This window comes from Sturnus vulgaris, chromosome 4, assembly GCF_052056855.1.
Source record: "Sturnus vulgaris isolate bStuVul1 chromosome 4, bStuVul1.hap1, whole genome shotgun sequence".
Lineage (NCBI taxonomy): Eukaryota > Metazoa > Chordata > Aves > Passeriformes > Sturnidae > Sturnus > Sturnus vulgaris.
The window spans coordinates 2,265,955-2,285,465 of NC_142246.1; the positions used below are offsets into that span (position 1 = coordinate 2,265,955).

The 19,511-nt window shown below is 45.9% G+C and overlaps 1 protein-coding gene across 3 annotated transcripts in view; it reads left to right on the forward strand.

Annotated features, from left to right (window-relative positions):
* Nucleotides 1–19,511, forward strand: part of SLC4A11 (solute carrier family 4 member 11) — a 94,394-nt gene that overhangs the window by 17,933 nt on the left and 56,950 nt on the right. For all 3 annotated transcript variants that reach the window (XM_088162958.1, XM_014876196.2, XM_088162959.1), the window contains exon 3: nt 11,083–11,226. In XM_088162958.1, the coding sequence (XP_088019084.1) occupies nt 11,083–11,226 (144 nt within the window). The remainder of the gene's footprint in view (nt 1–11,082; nt 11,227–19,511) is intronic.

Genomic DNA, 19,511 nt, shown 5'->3' on the forward strand with positions numbered 1-19,511 from the left:
TTATTTTTCTTTGAAGCGAGATTAAATGGTGGCATTTGAAAACTTGGATCATCTGCCTCGAAGATGAGTGAGATCTTGGAGATACTGTACTGACAAAGGAACAGTTGAAGTGCAGTGAAGTCCCATCTCCTCTGCTGATTTTGGAGAAATAGGATCATGGACTAATTTTGGCTGGAAAAGACGTTAAAGATAATCTTGTTCCAACTCCCTGCCCTGTGTTTTCCCCCAAAAATGTGTGTAGGGTACTAGGGAGAGATCTTCTGGAGAGTTCCAGCCTCTTCAGGAAGTAATCCCTGAGGCCTTGGAGCTTCCTGCCCTTGGAAGTGCTGGAAATATTCAGGACTTCCAAATGGTGAGAGGAAAAGACCAAAATTCTCTGGTTATTTAGGCCTTTAGATGCTTGGCTCATCTTTCTTGTTGCAGGGGGCCAGGCCTTAGGTTAACATCTGGAAGGGGAAGCTGAATGTCTGCCAGATGTCAGCTGATCCAGCACCACTGGTGACAGCATTTCCTTTGGCACTGGCTCTTCCCTTCTCCTGAGGCTGGGTTGAGTTGCAGAAGGGCAGAAAATCATGCCTGACCTCGGGGAGGTTTTCTGAGGGGTGTGAGGTCTGGGTAGCTCTGCTCCTTCCCTCCTTCCCACCTCGCCTGTGGGCTCTTGGGATGTGCTTGGTGCTGTCCTGAGGATTGGGAATGTGAGAGGATGACCCAGTTTGGGACGTGGAGAGATGGCTGAGCCCCCAACATCTGCCTGAGGGCGGTGTAAGGTTTGGGGACAAACGCTGCTGGTTTTTGGACACCTACTTCTTCCCAAACCCTTCTGCTGCAGGCAACACAAGCCCAGCTATCTGTCCTAGCATTTTATGTGGTTCTGCATGTCTTCCAGGACTCAGGCTTCCTCAAACTATCCCCACAAACAACAACAAAAAACCCCGAATGCAGATCTCTGAATGTTTTTTTATAGTTGTGGCATCCTCTGTGCAAATCTCTGAGAGCGGCTTCTTCTTTTGTCGATCGGTGCCACGGCAATGGGCATTTCTGCCCTATAATTGTGTTATTACTCATCTTCCTCCTTTGTCTTAAGGAGACAGCACCTCGGAGCTGCCTCTGAGGGCTTTGAGAAGCTGTGTGGTGCTTTCCTGTTGTGTTTCTCTGTGGTTTTGGAGAAGGAGGGGACGTTGCTCGCGAGTTCCTCTGTCGGCGCGCAGCGCCGAGCGTCGCGCTGTTATTGGAAATGCAGCGGATTTCTTGGTTATTTCACTCTCAAGGCTGCTGTCACCCTTTCTCCTCATGACAAACTGACCTTTTGGAGGAGTTCAGCTGCTGTGGAGTGATGAGTCACCTTCTGCTGCTCGGCTGAGCCGAGGCCTTGGTGGGGACGGACAGCACATCTCGGGGCGCGCCGGCGTGAGCGCTCCCGCCCCGCCGAGCTGCTCTGGTGATCTCTCTGCAGGAGTTTTGTGCTCTCACGTTCTCAAAGCCTTCACCCCCAAACGTCATCGAGGCTGGAGGAAACCACAGATGAAGATGTTACCTTTTCACAGGGTTTCAAAACAGCTTGTTTTGAAACGGAGCTACGAAATCACCGAGCTGCTTTGTGGGCATCTGCCAGGCAAGAGATGCTCTTGTCCCACCTCTGAGAGAATAAAAATCCCCAATCCCTTAATGCTGTGTTGGGAGAGGGCAAACAAAACAAAAAAAAACCAAAAAAACCAACCTCTTTAATTCTGTTTTTTGGGCAATTTCCTCCCTTTTCTCAGCAGAGCAACATCTTTTGATACTCTTGCTCTGCATAGAGTGGAGCTTTTTTCCTTATCTCCTCCTGGGATCTTGCATATACATATGGTTTTCTGTATTCTTAGTAATTAGGATGTTTTTGTTTCTGAGCAGATCTGAGGCTCTGTTCGGAGCCTGAGTCTGTCTTTTGCCAGCTGACTTTTCTTTATCCTTCTTGTGTTCTCAGCAATGTTAAAATCTAAAAGTTGAAATCTCATTTTCAGTTGAAAGGGCTGTAGCGAGGGTGATCTTGGCTGCAGCACCAAAGCAGAGCTTTGGAAGAGCCTCCTGGATGTTTACATCCATAAAAACTTCAAGTGTTTAGTAATTTGTAGCTCTGTTAATTACTGAGGAGCTGGGGAAAGCCCTGGAAGGATTTTCTAGTGAATTAATCTGTGACCATTTGGGAAGAAGTTCAGAAGTTGTTACAGTCCCATCTCCCAACCTAACTAGCTAAAAATCTGGAAAGTTTATCAAGGAGACCACGTCTTCAGCTTTGAGTTCAAGTTTTCCCTTATTTCTTGAAGAACTTGAAAACCACTTTTGTGGCTTTTAGTGCCTTGCATGAGGTAAATGCTTACAATGTAGCTGGGGAAAAAATCTGGTGAGTAGTTTGTTCTGTACTGACAATATTAAGAGGGGAAAAAAAAGGAAATAAATTTGTGCCTGCCCAGCTGGACAGTTTTGATTGAGGGTGGTGGCAGCAGATTTGATGACATCTGATGGCTCAACCCATGAGTATTTTCAGTTTTAATCATTGTCCTCTGCCACCTTGATGATGAAAATCCATGTTTTTACTAATTTTTTTGAATCTCTGGAACAAGCCCCTTGCACAAACAAACCTGGCAGGGCCTGGAGGTAATTGGTGTCCCCCTCCCTGCGTGTCAAAGTCACTTAAATCTTCTGTAAGGTTGTTTTGACAAATGAATTTTCTTTCTGGTGAATTTAAGTGAGTAATGAGATGAGTGTGTGGCACCAATGCAAACCTGGGGATAATTGGAGTCCTGATGAAAGGCAGCTCAGCAATCAGGGCTCAGGATTAACTCATCAAGCCCCCCATTGTCTCTTGTGAGAATCCTGCACCCTCCCCGTGGAGGTGAATGAGCTCTGAGGCCCTGGAATTTACCTGCAAGTGATTAAATTCTGCCAAAATTACGATGGGGTTTTTAACTGAGCCAAGAACTTTCCCTGATAAGTCACAAACCCAGAAGTTTTCTGGTTCCTCTTGCAAAATCTAAGGGAAGGAATCCCAGTGCAGTGCTGGGGATATCTGAATTGTTGCATTGTTTTAAAGCTGGCTCAACAGATCCTGCAGCATAAATTTATTTTTTTTTTTCCTGGTCTTCCAGAGCAAATCCCTCACTGCTTGGTCTCCTCTGACTTATTAATTGGTTTTGCTGGCACAATAAATCACAGTTGTGTTGAAGGGCCCCAAGGCCCCAGTCTGGCTTGGGATGTTTGGATATATTTTATCTGCTTGTTTTTGTTTTTCAGTTTGCAGTTCAGCTTGGTATGTGTGCTGGGGGGGTTTTCTCTTTCTTCGTTTTCTTTTTTTTTTTTTTTTTTTTTGTATTTGACTTTATCTGTCTTGGAATTGTTTGCTTAAGTAGGAAATTATTCTGAATGTTTTTGTGAAACAAATCCTTTCCCAGTGGATGCCCATTTTGCCAGCAGGAGATGAACTGCTGCTACCTGTGGGAGAGCACGAGGGGATGGCCCACAGGTCTCTTGCACATTTTTATTTCTGGAATTAGAGGAGGCCTGTAATAAAAAAATAAAAGGAGCAGGAGCACCCCTGATTTCTGAGGGTTCTACTGCAAAACTGACACTCCACGTGCTCCTGTGTTCTGTAAAAACAAAACAAAAAAAAGCCCCAACAACACTCCACTGAATTAGTTGGATTATTCACAACATTTCCTAGAAATCTGGCTGCAAAATACAATACTGGAATTAATTCAAAAGTGCCTGGGTGTTGTTTGTTTTGTTTTTTTGTTTTGTTTTGGAGGGTTATTTTATTTTATTTTATTTTTTTTTTTGCTGCAGCAGATCAGCTCTTGGAGTTCTGTTATGAATTATCACTGGAGTGGCAGGGGAAGCTTGATGTTTTCATCTGGCTCCTCGTGACAAAAGGCTGGAGTTGGGTTGGGAAGATGCAGCTGAGGTTATGGTCAGCCACTGGTGCAGGGATCTGGGAGAGCTCTGCTCTTGGTGACTCACCTGCTCTGCACTTTCTCCCTCTGGTTTGGATTTTTTTTTTTTATTTTTTTATTCCCAAGAGGAGGTTGTGGTTTAATCTTTGCTCTTGAGCTTAGGTAATGGATTGACATCATCGTGGCAGGTGGTCATTGCTCCAGAAAATCTGTATCTGATGGGCTCCCAGGGAGTGCTTGAGAGCCAAGAACCATCACCCACCACTTCCCTGGCTCCTCAGGTACCTGTGGAAGGTCTGGCACTGGGGGACACTTCTCTAAATCCCATCTCCGTGATCTGAACATCTGGGCCAACCCAAATTATTTGGCTTAAACCTAGAGTGATTTATTTGATTTGGGGCCCTAAAGAACATCTCTTCCACCCCTGCCATGGATAGGGACACTTCCCACTTCCAACCTGGCCTTGGACCCTTCCAGGGATGAGGCAACGACAACTTCTCTGTGAATCTTAATGAAGGAGTTTTTCTAACTGTCCTGGTTTAGGACAAATTTGGGAGGAAACCTTAGAGTGAGGTCCTTTTGGAAAAAAAAAGAAAAAAAATTGGAGGGAAGTGGAAAAAAAAAAAGAAAACTGTTTATTTAACAGGCAACACAAGACACTAAGCAAGGTATTGAAGATAAGCTGTGGGTCCTCCTGGCTAATTAATTTTCAGCAGCAATCCCTCAGCAGTGCATCCATGAGGTCTGGGGACACCCCCAGTTGTCTCCTGGGCTGGCACAGTGTCCCTGTGGCTGCCAGGGGTAAATCTCCTGTGAGCCTTGCCAGGGACTCTCTCAGCTGTGAACCAAAGGAAAAACTGAAAATCCTAGCAAGCATCCAGCTTTATTTAATCACTGTGAATTACAGTTTTAGTTGGGTGGGAGACAGCTTTGGGTGCTGCTGGCTGGCTGCAGCCTCACAGTTGTTCTTGTCTCTGAAATGCAAGAATTTGTTAGGAAGGAAAGGGCTTTTCGTGACTCTTGTCATGCAAAACAAACCCCAAACTTCGCAGTTTAACCTCAGCAGGGATGTGTAAAATTTAGGTGTGTATTTACCTAAAAAAAATTATGGTTATATCTATGTAATTGCTCTCATTTTATCTGGGAAAAAAAAAATAGAATTATTTTGGTAAGTAGGTGATTATGCTGGAATCTGCCTGTGACATGTGCCCAAAGACTTTGGTTCATGTGGGAGTAGGATGCTGTTTAAACCCTTTTTTTTCTGGAATGCTCTGGAGATTGGAGAACTAATAGCACTTGTACAAAATTCTTCCAGGTCTCTCCTGAACCCTCCAGTTGCCCTCTCCCTGCTAGAGTTACACTCCCTAGACTGGAAGGTTACCTGACCTTATGGAGGCACCAGGAATCTGTGTTTTGTGTGCAGAGTGTGAAGGTCAGGATGGAGGTGGATGCTCCATTATTTGAGTTTCCTTTTGCACCCCAAGTTGGGGATTTGGGTGTTTTCCAAGTGATGCAGTGGAGTCTGCAGGGAACAAAGCAAACCCTCTGAGAGCTGAGATTAATTAAAACTTCATACCTTTCTTGAAAATTAGTGTCTTTCCTTGGCTAGAGCAAGTTAAGAATCCACAAGGAGAAAAATTAGGTGAAGATGACTTTTTTTAACTTAATACCAGTATCATCACCAGTTTTTAGGTAGATACAAGGCTTAAATCTCTTTTGAGTTCCTTAATATTTTCTTACATCTGAGCACTGGGATTCTCAAAAAACCAGGCTGGATTTAAGGGTAATGCCCATGTCCCAGTTGATGCTCCTTTACCTTTAAAAGCTATTGAATATACATTATTATCATTGATTCCTTTGACTTTCTGTACTTGACCTGCAATTTCTCTGAGAAAATGGATGCAAAAATGATTCTCGGGCTCTTCCAAAACAATTTGCTGCCTTCTGTGCCTAAAAACTCACTTAAAAAATCTGAAATGGCTTTTAATGTGACAAGCTGATAGTGTTGGATTGCCAATCATAGCTCAAAAAGCCTCTTTTAAATGTAGGTTGAGATTCCTGACTTTCTGAAGAGGGTTTTTTGGAGGGCTAACTACCATTTGAGAACAGGAGATGTAATTCCATGATTCTGGAAGGCTGGGCTTGGATTTGACAGAGGGAATAGGCACTGCTATAAATGAGAACAGTTTTCCAGGCCTTGGAAATTGAGGTTAAAAATCCAGTTGCTTCCAGAAAACTGCTCTGAGTCAGTGGCTGGTGCCTGCAGATGTTGGTTAAAGCTCCACAATTGGCTTTGTCACCTGAGACACCCTGAGATGTTGTGCAGGAACTGTGGCTGGAATAATTCCCATCACCTGGGGTGTGAGAGGATGTTTTTAGTAATAAAGCTGCTTTTCTCCCAGGAAATTGAGCTTGATTGAGGTTTTTTGGCTTTCCTGGAGCAGCCTGCAGCTCTTGGGCTGGGAGTGCTGCTCCCACTTGAGCTTTTCCAGGGAATATTATCTGATGTGGCTGAGGCTGAGCTTCCTGCTCACCACGACTCTGCTGATTTTATTGCCCCAGGTGCAGCTGCCAGGTGCCACCAGAGCAGCAGTGGGACACTCGGTGCCACCTCTGATGGCAGCAGGTGCAGTCACTGCTGCTCCCCTGCAGAGCCCTGGGCACTAAAACTCAGCTCCAAAACAAAATAGCTGCAGGGCAGGCACCTTGTCAGAGCTGGGAGATGGAGCTGAGAATGTGAGGGGAGGAAAGAGAGAAGGCTGGGCATGGAATCATGGAATCCTGGAATGGTGTGGGTTGGAAGGAGCCTTAAAGATCATCCAGTTTCACCCTCTTGCTATGGATAGGAGCAGCTTCCATTAGACCAGGTTGCTCCAAGCCCCATCCAGCCTGGTCTTGGGTGGATATTGAGATATTAGAGCATGGCAGGTCTGGGCCAGGGATGAATTACAGAGGAAGGAGTGATTCTTTGGAGGGGAATTGCCAGAGAAATCATAATTATTTCTTCTTCTTCTTTTTTTTTTTTTTTCTTCCCAGCACCTACATAAAATTGGGTTTATTTTCTGGTTATTCTGGCTTATTTTCATTTTGCATAGTACAGGCTGAGGGAAGCCCTTAAGGTAAAAGAGGATTTAAGGTGAAAGCATCTGCTGCTTCTGCCTGCAGAGGGTGAGGAGGGAGTTTTGGTCCTGCAGCACTGAAAGATGCTGCTTGCTCTCCTTGTTCTCGTGCACTTCCCAGATTTTTCCATTTCTTTGCCATGAGATGAGTCCTGCAGAGGGTGGACTGAGGGGATTATCCTGACCACAGTGTGTTCTCCATGGTGCAGGAGGGCTGCACTGATCTGAGCCAGCTTTAACTGTATTCCAGCTCCTCCTCAGCCAAAGCTCTTTTCTCCAGTGCTTTTAGACCAGATTTTGGGCTGAAGTGGCACTTTCTGTGCTCAGAGCTCTGACTGGCACTGTCACATAGCTCGTGGCACTTCAGCCAGCTCTGCCTTCCTCTGAAGGTGCCAACTTGCAATGATAAAGATGAGGGGAACGCCAATTTGGAGATCTTAAACTCTCCCCCAGGAAATCTGATGCCTATGAAAAGGTGTGTCAGTGTTTTGCTTCTTTTTTTCTTTTGTATTACTGTACTTTTATTTTAATTTTTCCTAGTAAAAAACTGTTGTTCCTATTCTCATATCTGTCCCTGAGAGCCCCTTAATTTGGAAATTATAATTTGAGGGGAGGGGATTTACATTTTTCATTTCAAGAGAGGCTCCCTCCTTTCTTGGCAGACACCTATCTCTTTCAAACCAAGACAAGGTGTTTAACTCTGCCCTCTCTCTCTGAAGCAACTGCTCCTGGCAAAGATTTTGAGGTGTTATTGGGACTTTTGTATGGAAACTTGATCGGCACAAATTCTGCCACAGCCACATCAGATCCTGCTCGGAACTTCTGCAAAACACCCATCAGACTTGCAGAGGAGCTGAACAGCTTCTGCTGTCGCTTGTGGCATCTGCTGCCCTTCAAGCACTCGGTGAACATCAGGGAATGGGAAGGGAAAAGTCTGCCAGGGCTGGAGGCAGGGCTGCAGCTCACAGGGAAGGTGCATCTGCCACCACAGAGCCTGTGTCACCTCGAGGTCACCCTGCATTTGACAGGCGTGAATTGCTCCTGGTTTCAGACTCCTGGCAGAGGAGATAGGCTGAAGGATTCCAAAGAGGAGTGCTCTGAAAGCCTGGAGGTGGTTCAGTGACAGAGCAGACACCTGTCTGGCAGTGCAGTTCCTGTCCAGCCCAGGTTGGGGATTATTTGCAAGCCCAGTGTTTTGTCCGTCCCTTGCCCAAGGGACACGAGGCTCGGCTGCCTTTTGTTCTGCTCTTTCCTCCCCTAAAGAGGGAGGAACCGAGGATGCTTCCCTTGCCAGAGTCCTCGCTGACCTCTGCCCAACCCTCTGATCCTACTCCACCCTTGCCCTTCTTCCAGCTCCTGGGCTGCTTCTCTCCTGTCTCCAGCCCTCCCTGTTTTCAGAGACCACCACTGCCACCCTCTTATCAAACCAGTTTCATTGGTTGAGGAGGGGAATAAATAGTTTTCCCTGCTTGGCTTTTCCCTATCTACCCATCTAATTCCATCAGGACAGGGAGGAAAAGCTCAGCCCTGTTCTCAGAGCTCAAACCATCCTTGTTTGTCTCCCATCTGACCCAGTGAGTGGGAAGGTTGGAGATGAAGCTCAAAACTTCCCTGAGGCTGCAATTCTGGATGTGGTTGAGGTGCAAAAATCCTTCCCCGGGCTGATTTTTTTTTCTTTGCAGGGCTGGCCAGACTCTCCTGGCGCTGAGGGGAATGTCAGCACTGTGGGTGCTCATCTTTGAGGAGAGGTTATGGTGTCCATCATGCATTTTGGAGGAACCAAACCCCAGCTTTGGGACTTAGTTTGGGATTGAGATGCTTGTGTGGGACTTCTGATGGCAGCACACACCTTATCTGGCTGTTGTCCATCCCTCCAGGACATCCCTGCCCCATCTGCCAGCAGACATTTCATATCTGGTGGTGCCCACAGCGTTCAGGTGTTTCCTGTACTTTCCTCACCTCACTTTTTTTCTGTCTGGACAAGATTCCATCGTGCAGGGATGCAAACACCCCGAGCTCTGCCAGCAGCACAGGGTGATATCCTCGCTGTGCTTTGCTGGATGGGGACAGCAGCACCCTGGATGCTTTTTGAAGCTTTCAGAACATTTCAGACAAGGCTTTTTCACATTTATTCCTGTCAAGCTGTAAGGTGAAGGAAGCAGAGATCAAAAGGGGGGTTAATCTGAGGGGCTTTATCAGGTTTCCCACACCTTTGATAAGCAGTTTAGGAATCATCTGGGGGCTTGAAGCTCCTGCAGCCCCTTTGCACCCTCTGAGCCCTCTGGAGGGATGCTGAGCTCCATTAGCTCGTGGCAGGAAATGCTGCAGCTCCTGTCCTGTGTCACCGAGTTTCTGTTTGTGGCCTCACTCCTCTGGGTTTGTGTTTTGTGGTGGAGAACTGTCGGCTCAATCCCTCAGAGGCAGCATGTGCTGCTTTCAGCTGCTGCCTCCACGTTTGCTTATACGAGGCTTTAAAAAAAGCCATCAATATTTTAGTTTCCGTTCAAGCCTCTGCCTTGAAGCTTCCCCTTTTCATTTCACTGTAGTGCCTAGAGCCAGCTAATGAAATATCTCCCTCCTGCTTCAAATTAGGCATAAAAGACTTGTCAGAAGATGTGGAGAAGCTGCTGAATAATCCTGGTAATGTAAAAATCGGCATTCTATAATGTCCCTAATTCTCCTAATTAAACATGATGCATGAGTGTGCTACAAGAGTCCTCCAGCTGCTCTGTAATGAGATGTTACAGGGACCAGTTTGCTGTTGGATGAGGCTGGGTTAAACTCTAATTAAAGCCTCGCAAAAGGCTAAGGAGTTGTCTGGTGTAATTAAGAAACTTGTCTCACATTCTCAGTGCTGCCACCCCCAGTGACCTACTCCTCTGCCCCGTGGGAACTCTGGGTCTCTCTGTCCTTATCAGGTGTCTCCTTAGAAACTTACTTTATTTTTTTTAAAGTTTTTTTTTTTTTAATTTTCCCACCTGTAGTTTGAAATTGCCGCGTTGCAGCGGCGCGGCCTTGGCTCGGTGAAGGTGCTGGGTTCAGGGTGTGTAACAGTGGTGGGAATTTGCACTGTTTAATTAGTGGTTTGTTTCAGTTTCTTTTGCTTTTATTCAGAGTTAGGATTAAAGAATACACGAAGGAAACGAATTTTTTCGTGATTGGGCTTGGTTGTTTATTAAATTTTATTAAAAAGTACAGAGAGTTTAACAGCACTTCTAGTTACTTGTTAGAAGCGAGGAAAATGGAGAAAGATCCAGCTGCTACAAGGTTTCTTAAAGCTAAATAGTTTAATAGTTAACGCTTATGTTATTTATTTTTTTAACCTAATAACGAAATTCTCTTAGTGTGACACTGGCTGACTAACTAGAAACTACTGCCTGTAACTCATGAATAATAAGGAAGATGATCACTAGAAGAGATACTACAAAAATCCTCCATCTTGTCCAATACGTATTTCTATAGTATAAAAACGTTAAATTTAAACCTTTTACCATGTGAAATCACACTTCTATTTAACTACACACCCATGACTTTAACTCCATCACTCAAATTTGGAAGCCTTCTCCAAGGCCTCAGGTCAAAAGCAGAGTTCTCCAGGGGGTCAGTGTCAGAAAGCACAAAAAACTCAAAAAACCCAAGATTTTATGATCCAACCTTGGTGTGCTGGGGCACAGCTCTTGCTTTTGGCAGTGTTATTTTATGCAGCATTTCCCTCCCCGTGGTGTTTTTTTACCTGAGGGCAGCGAGGCGTCAGGGCTGGGCCTCGCTGCCCTCGCCGTTGGCCTCACAGAGGGCAGAGCCGCCGTGGCCACCCCAAAACACACCAGGGGCCATTCCCTGAGGGCCCTGGGCCCAGCGGGGCCTCGCAGCCGTCCCCTCACGAGGCCCCGGCGGCGGCAGAGCCTCGGCAGCCATGGACTCGAGCTCGGACTCGGACTCGGACCTCGACACGGACACGTCCTCCACGCCGACGCCGCCGACGCCGGTGCACAAGGACAGCCTGCGGCCCTCTCATGGCACCCCCATCTCGTTGTCAGGGTACCTCAAGTGCGACACGGACGATGTGAAGGAGGAAGGGGCGGGCGAGGAGCTCTTCGACGGCGTCAACTCCACCATCGTGTCCGGGGACAGCATCCGCTTCTTCGTCAACGTCAACCTCGAGGGCCCTCCCAGCGCCACCGGTGAGTGGCCCCAAAAAACACGCAGGGATGGGAGGAGGGGTTGTTCCTGGTGGTGGGATCACGATGGGTTGGGTTGGAAAGGACCTTAAATGTCATTTCTTGAAGGGTAGGGACACCTTCCACTAGGCCGGGTTGCGCCCTGTCCAGCCCATCCTTGAACCTTTGCTTGTGGCACAGTGTTTTAATATCCTCAGTATTGCCTGTGATAAATGGGGGAGGAAGATGGCCAAGCCCTTCACCAAAAACTTCTTTGTTCATTTCGTAGGTGATTTTGAACTTCTTTTCTCCTGCACAAAATCAAACAAAATCCTGTTCACTTGATTTCCCATAAAAACCAGTGCTGATGTTTAGTGAATCCTTTGAAAAGTAAAGCTGGAAGAGGTAGGGAATACAGATCTAAACTGAGATCCCACATAGTGCCAAGCCAGGTCTGAGAGACAGAGGTTTTAGGAGAGGATAGAAATCAAGTCATACAGCTAAAGAGTTTTTTTTTTTTTGTGGCTGGTGGCTGTGACAATCTTGTTTAGCTGTAGCAACCATTTTATTTTTCTAGAACATGTTTTCAATTACACTAAGATAAGTAGTTCTGAAGTTAGACAAAACTTAACCTTCTTTACTCCCTGGAAGTGTTCAAGGCCAGTTTTGGATGGGGCTTGGACAACCTGGTCTGGTGGAAGATGTCCCTGCCCACGAAAAGGGGTGGAATTGGATTATCTTTAAGGTCCTTTCTCACCCATTTTGTGATGGCTGGATTTTGTGGGATGTGCCTGGGAAAACACAGCTCTCAGACTCTGCAGGAGTCTGGGTTTGTCCCAGCAGCTGGAGCCTTGGCTATTTTAGAGGTTAAATGCACAGACTCTGGATTATTCTTGGTGTCACAGCGTCAGAGAGTCCTTTAAGTTTGTTAAAAGTTATTTTTAGGTTACATGCAAACCCCAATTGATCTGCAGTGAGTAATTACTGGGAATGGTAATGCAGATTAGGCACGGCCTGGATCCCTGTTTGACTGTCTTGTAGTCTGCTTTTTGACTCTAAGTGATGGCTTGAACTTAGGAATAATATCCAGCAATTTCCAAGCCTGCAATTTTACAAATGCCATCTTAATTGAAAGATTTAAGGGAGCTGTGCTCTGCTATGACAAGTCTGGACTTAATGCCGTGGGGTGCATTGTTTGGGGATGAGGAATGCAAGTGCTGTGGATTCTTCTGCATCTGAAGAAGTTCACTTTCCTTGTGTGTCCTCCTGGGCTTTTTTTGTTTTCCCTTCCATTCAAAACAGGACAAAAAAGGCTTCTTTATTTCCCTGAAGCACTGCTGTTAGTGGTGCTGCTATTAGTTGTATCCTTTTTTTTTTTTTTTCAGCCAAGATGTTTAGGATTTTTAAGGAAAAATGTGTTTCTGCTGTGCTGGGGTCCTGTTTTGGATGGAAGGCTGGGGATTTTTAAAATGAACTTCAGGCAGAACAAAAGCCCAGACTTTCAATAATGTGAAAAAAGAGGATTTTTGGGGTTTTTTTTTCTCCCCATTACAGCATCAAAGGGATCCAGGTAGCCTAAATCCAGCTTTTTCACTGTTAGGCAAAGAATTCATCAAAGTCCAGATGTTGGAGTCATCTGGGCTATCAGTTCCTTTACAGAGATGGTTTTACTGGAATTTCTTCCAGGTTGGATTTTACACACACCAAATCAGTCTGTGGCTGCACAGGGCACAGCTGATCCTCCTGGAGGGGTGACTTTTTGAGTGGCTGAGATGAGCCCCTTAAGCTCTTCCAAGAAAAATACCCTGAACTTCTGGAAAAATACCCAATTCCCAAACTGAGGTTTAATTATGCCAGAGCCAAGGTGTGTCTGGGAGTGAATTGTTCAGAAATTCCCTTCCATTGCTGCCACTCTTTGGAAGATTTGGGAGGGTTTTTTTTTTTTGTACTCAGGCTTTGATTTCCTAGAACAAAGCTGGAGCTGAACTTTTGCATAGATTGTCCAGAGTGAGACAAGCTGGAAAGGAGGGGGAAATAAAAGTAGAGTTTCTCCAGGTGATGCCAGAGGCCTCAAACATTTCTTATCCCTGGGAAGCTGGTGCACCAGGATCCTACAAAATCCTCTGCTGCTCCGAGAGCACAGAGGAAAACCAAGCATGGGAATGGAATCTTTGCATCCTCATCTCATTTTCCTGTGTTCTCCAAGCTGGGTGAAATGCGTGAGTCCAAATGTGCTCTCTTGGCTGAATGTGGTGCCCAAACTCTCTCCTGCTGGAGATTTTTTTGGGTCAGCTGCTGTGAGGTTGCTGCCCACCTTAATATAGGGCTAAAAGATCCAAAATTCCCATTTAGGGATCCAGGTGCTGGCAGGCAGTGAAGGTGGAATTACAGAGGCAGTGACAGCTCTGCATCATCCTGTTGAGCTGTTCTCTCTGTGTGATGTGTGTGTGCAGCTCTCCATGAGCATAATTGGATGCTCTCCACTCTAATTCTGTTTTTAAAAGATCACTGTGTGGGATTAAGCTTTGAGCTAACAAAACGCAGCACGACCCATAAAATTCCAACAATTGACCATTGACATGAAATATTGGGCTTTGTGTGTAAAACAGGATGGCTTGAAGAAATCTGGGGTTCAAGGTCTGGCCTGTTTTATTTTTAATTAATACTGGTTGCCTTTGCAGGGAATGCTGAGCCCAAAGCAGTTCAGATGCCTGAGCACTAAAATGCTGCTCAGAAGTGACATTTGGGTCATTTCTCCTGGGTGTTTCAGTGCTCCCTTGTGTTAACTGATGAAAAGATTTTTTTTTTTAATTCTCTTCTGCTTTTCATCCTTGTAAACTTGGATTTTGGTGGTAGCATTTGTTTTCAGCAAATGTTGGTAGCTCTAACAGGAAGGTGGGTGTTTATCTGAACCTGGAGGCTTTTGGACCTGGGATCTGCATTTTTGGGGGAAGATCAGGGTGGTTTTTAGGCTGAGTCTTTTTCTGAAGTCACAATAAATCCTTGCAAGTAAAATCACAGAATTGTTTGGGTGGGAAGTGACCTTTAAAGGTCATCTAGTCCAACTCCCCTGCAGAAAGCAGGAATGTTTTCCACTACACCAGTTTGCTCCAAGTCTCATCCAACCTGGCCTTGAACACTTCCAGGGATCCAGGGGCAGCCACAGCTTCTCTGTGCAACTTGGGCCTCACCACCCTCATTGTAAAAAAATTTCTTTTTCAGCTCTAATCTAAATGTCCTCTCTGCCAGTGGGAAGCCATTCCCCTTTGTCCTGGCACTGCAGGCTTTTGTCCAGGAAAGCTTTATCTGCAGCACACCTGGAATTAAATCCCTGCACATAAATACAGCAGTTTGGTTTAGGCTGGGCCTTAAATTTAATGGTTAGGTGATGCAAGCGAGTTTTTGCAATATGTGGAGACACATCCTTGCCCTCAGTCACAGCATTCTTATCTCCTTGGCAGCTCCCTTAGTTCAGCCAGGCACACATTTTCGTCATTTGGATGTTGGGTTTTTTTCGGTTTTACATTTTAAAACAATTATTTGGATCTTGGTCGTCTTTCAGTTTTAGGTTTTAAAACAATTATTTGGATCTTGTTCTTGTAATTTGGGGTTTTAAAACAGTTTTTTGGATGTTGTTTTTGTAGTTTGAGGTTCTGAAACAATTCGCCTTCTCCTCACCCACATTGCAAGAGGGGTTTGCACAGTATTTTCTTAAATTTAGGCACAATTTATCAAGGATTTGTGGAGCTGCAGCTGCCTAACTTTCCCCCCTTGCAGCTGAAGCTCGGACTGGTGATTTTCGAGCAGTTTTGGGGAGAACAAGACCAACTCCTGAGGGCAACAAGAAGCCAATTGGCGAGCAGGATGTGGCTCTGCCGGGGTGTGTGTGTGTGTGGGGAGGGGGAAGCAGCGGAACACGAATTACGCTTCAGGAGAAATTAAAAGCTGTTCCACCCTGCGGACAATTGATCATTCCTAGATACAGAGAATCAACAGTTTCCTGTATCCCGCTCCAGAGGCACACACGTGCACGCCCGCCTGCCGCTGCTCCCGGCAAAACACAGCATCCAAATGTTGGCCCGGCCCCTGCCCAGATGACTTTTTTTTTTTCTTCAAGGGGACGAGGAGAAAAGCTGGATGCTGGCGCCAAGGATATTCCAGGGAGAGTAGCGTCCAGAGACAAGTGGTCTGGGCTTGAATGGGTATCACTCTGCACACAATAGTCACATTTCCTCACATTAATACCAAGGTCCTTTTTATGTCTCGAGGCACAATGCTGACCCACGCGTTCCATCTGATAACTCCTGTTTTAGCAGTTTGATGTCAGAGTGGGATGTTGGGCTCCCGAGGCTTCCTACCCTCTAATGGAAAGTGGATATACCGATTGTGTGCCGGGGAGGGGACGGCCTCCCTCCGAATTTCCTGACGAGGGTGTTTTCAAAGTGCTGCTTAGGAAGCCGAGGGAGGTGTGGGGGGAGCACGGGTGGTTCTGCACGGAGACAGCGGCCTCACTTCGCTGTGCTTCACCTTGGTGCTCTGGAGCAGCTTCCCGTGGGATTTAGGGTGCGTGAAAAAAAATGCACATTTTCCCCCTGCCCCAAATGGGTTGACAGAACCTACCGCAGGTGGGATTTTTTCATGAAATACTCGGCTTTTACGGCACATGGGTGTGACAAGTGACACCTCGTCCTTTATCAGTCTCTTTGCTGTCCCCTCTCTTCCCAGTTCCCCACCCAGGAGTGTGAGGGATGGTTCTTCACCTGCCCTGCTGTTTTTGCTGCTCCAGAATCCTTATTCCCACCTGCCTTTAACCTGGGGATTTGTGGGATGAACCCAGTTGACTTCAGGCTCTTTGCCTTACCTGTTGTGGGAATATGGGATAATGAATGCACAGTTATTTATCTAACAATATTTAACCAAAATTACTCAAATCTGATGGTGATTAGTCCAGGCTTAGGGACAGCAAAGCAAAGAATCCCCCTGATATCCTGTTTGTACAATCTCCTACTGCCAGTGGTGTGTTAGATGTGTCACCATTGCTCCTGGCAAACTCCTGCCATGCCATGTGGTGATGGGGTTTTATTTAAATGTTTTTAAGGCAGATTTGAAAAGCAGAACATTTTTTTCTGCTCACGGTGGGATTTGATACAAGTGGCTGAGTCTTAGGTTTGGGCAGACCCCTGATAAAAAAATAAAGATAAAATAGATTTTTTTTTTTTTTTTAAATAAGCCTTCCAAACCTTAAATGCTTCCACTCACACCAGATCCTTAATATTTTTCAAGGGAAAACATGGAAGTGCTAATACAGTATTCTGCTCTGATTTATTTTACTGTGCTTATATATATTTACCGTGAAGATGCACCAGGGAGTGTTTGTAGATCTGAAGAAATGTGCACAGCCAAAAAGCTCTTTTTCTTTAATTTCCACTCCTTTTATCCCAAAATAAAATACTGTCTTAAGCTGCTGCAGGCATCCAGTGGTGGCTTTGCTCTAAAGGCTTTTGGATCTTCTCAGGTGTTCAGGGACTGGGCCTGGGATGGAAAGAGATCCTGGGTGAAAGAAGATCTGTTAAGGCAAAAGGTGAAAAGACTTAAACTTTGATATTTGACTTTTAGGGTTTGTTTTCAGGCTTGCATGGCAGATGTTGTTACCTAAGCAGGGGGTGGAGGGGAAACAAGAAGGATTTTATTTCTCTGGGTTGCTCTCGGGGGTGTTATTAGGGCAGCTGGGATGCAACTGAGCAAATAAACTTCCAAGCATTAAATCTCCTCGTGCGTGTTGAAGTTGGATGGGGCCTGTTTGGAGAATGGCGAGAAATAAAAAGGAGAGGCAGGGCCCTGAGCTTGCCACGAGTTGTGGTGTTGACAATTCCTCGGTGTTGTGAGAACCGAGCTCCCTGGGAGTCGCTCGTGGCATTCCCGGGATGGCTCCGTGCCTGCGTGCACGCATCGCAGAAATTCGGGATGCGCGTGGTGCCTTGATGTGCCTGCCAGGGGATGTCGGGGATGCGTCGCTGACTTTTTGGCTTTTCCCTTGGGCAGGACCTGGAGCTGAGCCCAACAGATAAGCTCGGCCACCCCTGGCAGCTCTCCCTCAGCTCTGTGTGAGGACACACAATAATGCCCCTCGCTCGCTCGCTTGCCTAAAATAGGCTTTTGCTGCCTGCTCTGTCCAGCAAGGAGGGCCACAAAAATAGACATGAGCATTTCACGTGGTCCCAACCTCCTCAGACAGTTTCATTGTGCTTAATTGTGATGTTCAGGTGTGAAATCTCAAATTGCTGAGATTTTCAAGTTACTGCTCTTGGTAATAAGACTTGGCTGAGGAGATTGATGAATCCAGGGTGAATCCAGGGTTTTCTGTATCCATATCATCCCCGTGAAGGGCTTCTCTATAGAGGTACAAGGCCAAGGGTGTTGACTCATTTTACCCCCTCCTTGGCTGGAGGGAGGCAGGGATGATGCTGTGGAAGAGGAGAAACTGAGTGGCAGGCTGGTGGTGGTTGGACTTGAGCTTTGGATGTGTCATGGGCAACCTCCTGCAGGGTTTAATCCACATTACCTGGCAGGAAATAAAAGGATATTTAATGTGAGCCAGGCAGAAGAGAAGTCTCTGTGTATTTTTCCCTTCCTTTTGTCATGTTCCAGTGGATTTGCTGCTATCCCTGAGTGATGTTGTAGCACTCCAGTGAGCATTTAAGATACCAGCCCAGAACTGGGATGGCCATATCCATCCATCTCCCTGCCTGGATTAAATCCGAGCCGTGTGTTGTTGGGATGAATGATGAATGAGGCTCTGGGCTTTCCAAAGCGCCACCTCCATACCCAGAACAGCTTTTTTGAGAAGTTTGAAAGATCCTGCTCCAACAGATGTAATGAGATGTTTTTGCTTGTGTTGATAAAGCAACACTTGGTGCTCCTCCAGCTGGGTACGTGAGAGAGCTGTCAGCAAAGATTGATACACCTTGAAAATGATTAGAGGAACCAAGAGCTGCTGCCTGATAAAAGCACAGGGAGAATTTCTGTTCCATTTCCATGTATCCATGAGGACAGGCTGCAGCTCTCTCTTCAGCATGTGCCTGTTATTGTTCAGGGTTGTGGGTGGTTTTTTTTGTCTCTCCTGAACTATTTCTTGCAAAAGCAGATAAACCAAAACATGTTTTCTCCTCGATGAATATTTATGGGCTTCCAAATCTCCCCACATATTTCTGCATGTGTAATTAGGCTGGAAGTTGGGTAAGCGAGCGTTGGAGAACTACAAATGTGAGAGCATGGGGAAAATGCTTGATGTTTCTGGTTTATTTGGGTGCTTGCTTTTTAATAATAAATTGCACTTTTTAGATGAAACAGCTTGTGTTTTCCAAAAGGCGTGTCAAAAGCAGGAATAATTGGGGCTGTTGCAGCAGCAGACTTGTCTGGTTAAGTGATGCTTTTAATCACATGTGCAGCATCCAAGTGAAATCTGGGAGAAGCTGGGTGATGTAACCAAAGCTTCTGAACCACCTCGTTTTGTTTAGGGGGAGATGAAGTGAATCCTTTTCCTCTCTTCTACAGCTCTGCTCCCACTTTGAGTTGGAGCCTTTGAGCCTTATTGAGGGCAAGACTCAAATTTCTCTTTGATAAGCGATGATTTTGTTTAAAGCAGTTTTCTGCATGCAGGAGGTAATTATTTTTTTCTGGAGTTTAACATGAATTGCACCCTCATTTTATTTTTCAGAGAGTAGCAGGGCTTGGCTTGGAGGTGCGTGGCCAAGTCATGGGATTGCAGCAGCTCTTATAGGTTAGGATTTGGAAGTAGAGATCTGGAAAGGAAGCAAAACCCTCATCTGAATAACTGTAAATCCGTGTTACATCTCTGTAGTTTTCCACAGCTTGGCCTCTGGAAAAGTTTTGGTCTTCAGTGGGTTTTTTCCATGCTGCTGTTGCGCTCATTCGAATTAAAGCTGTTCATGTGTTTCATTTTGGTAGCAGCTCAGGCTTAAGGGGTTTTTTTTTGGAGAATTTAAGGAGAAGGATGCCAGGCTGGAAGTGTCCAAGGCCAGGTTGGATGGAACTTGGAGCAGCCTGGTCAAGTGGAAGGTGACCTCGATGGTCTTTAAGGTCCCTTCCAACCCAAACCATGCCGTGATTCTCTGCACAGAAAGTACCTGTGAGACAAATAATGCCACAGAGAAGGCTGCCTCAGCTGCAAGGAGTGGGATTTTGGCAGATACAGCTTGATTTTGTTTTGTTTTATAGCTGATACCCAAAAAATGCCTCGTAGATACTCTAAGAAAATGTTATTGTTGGCGCTTGGAAGTTTGAAGTGG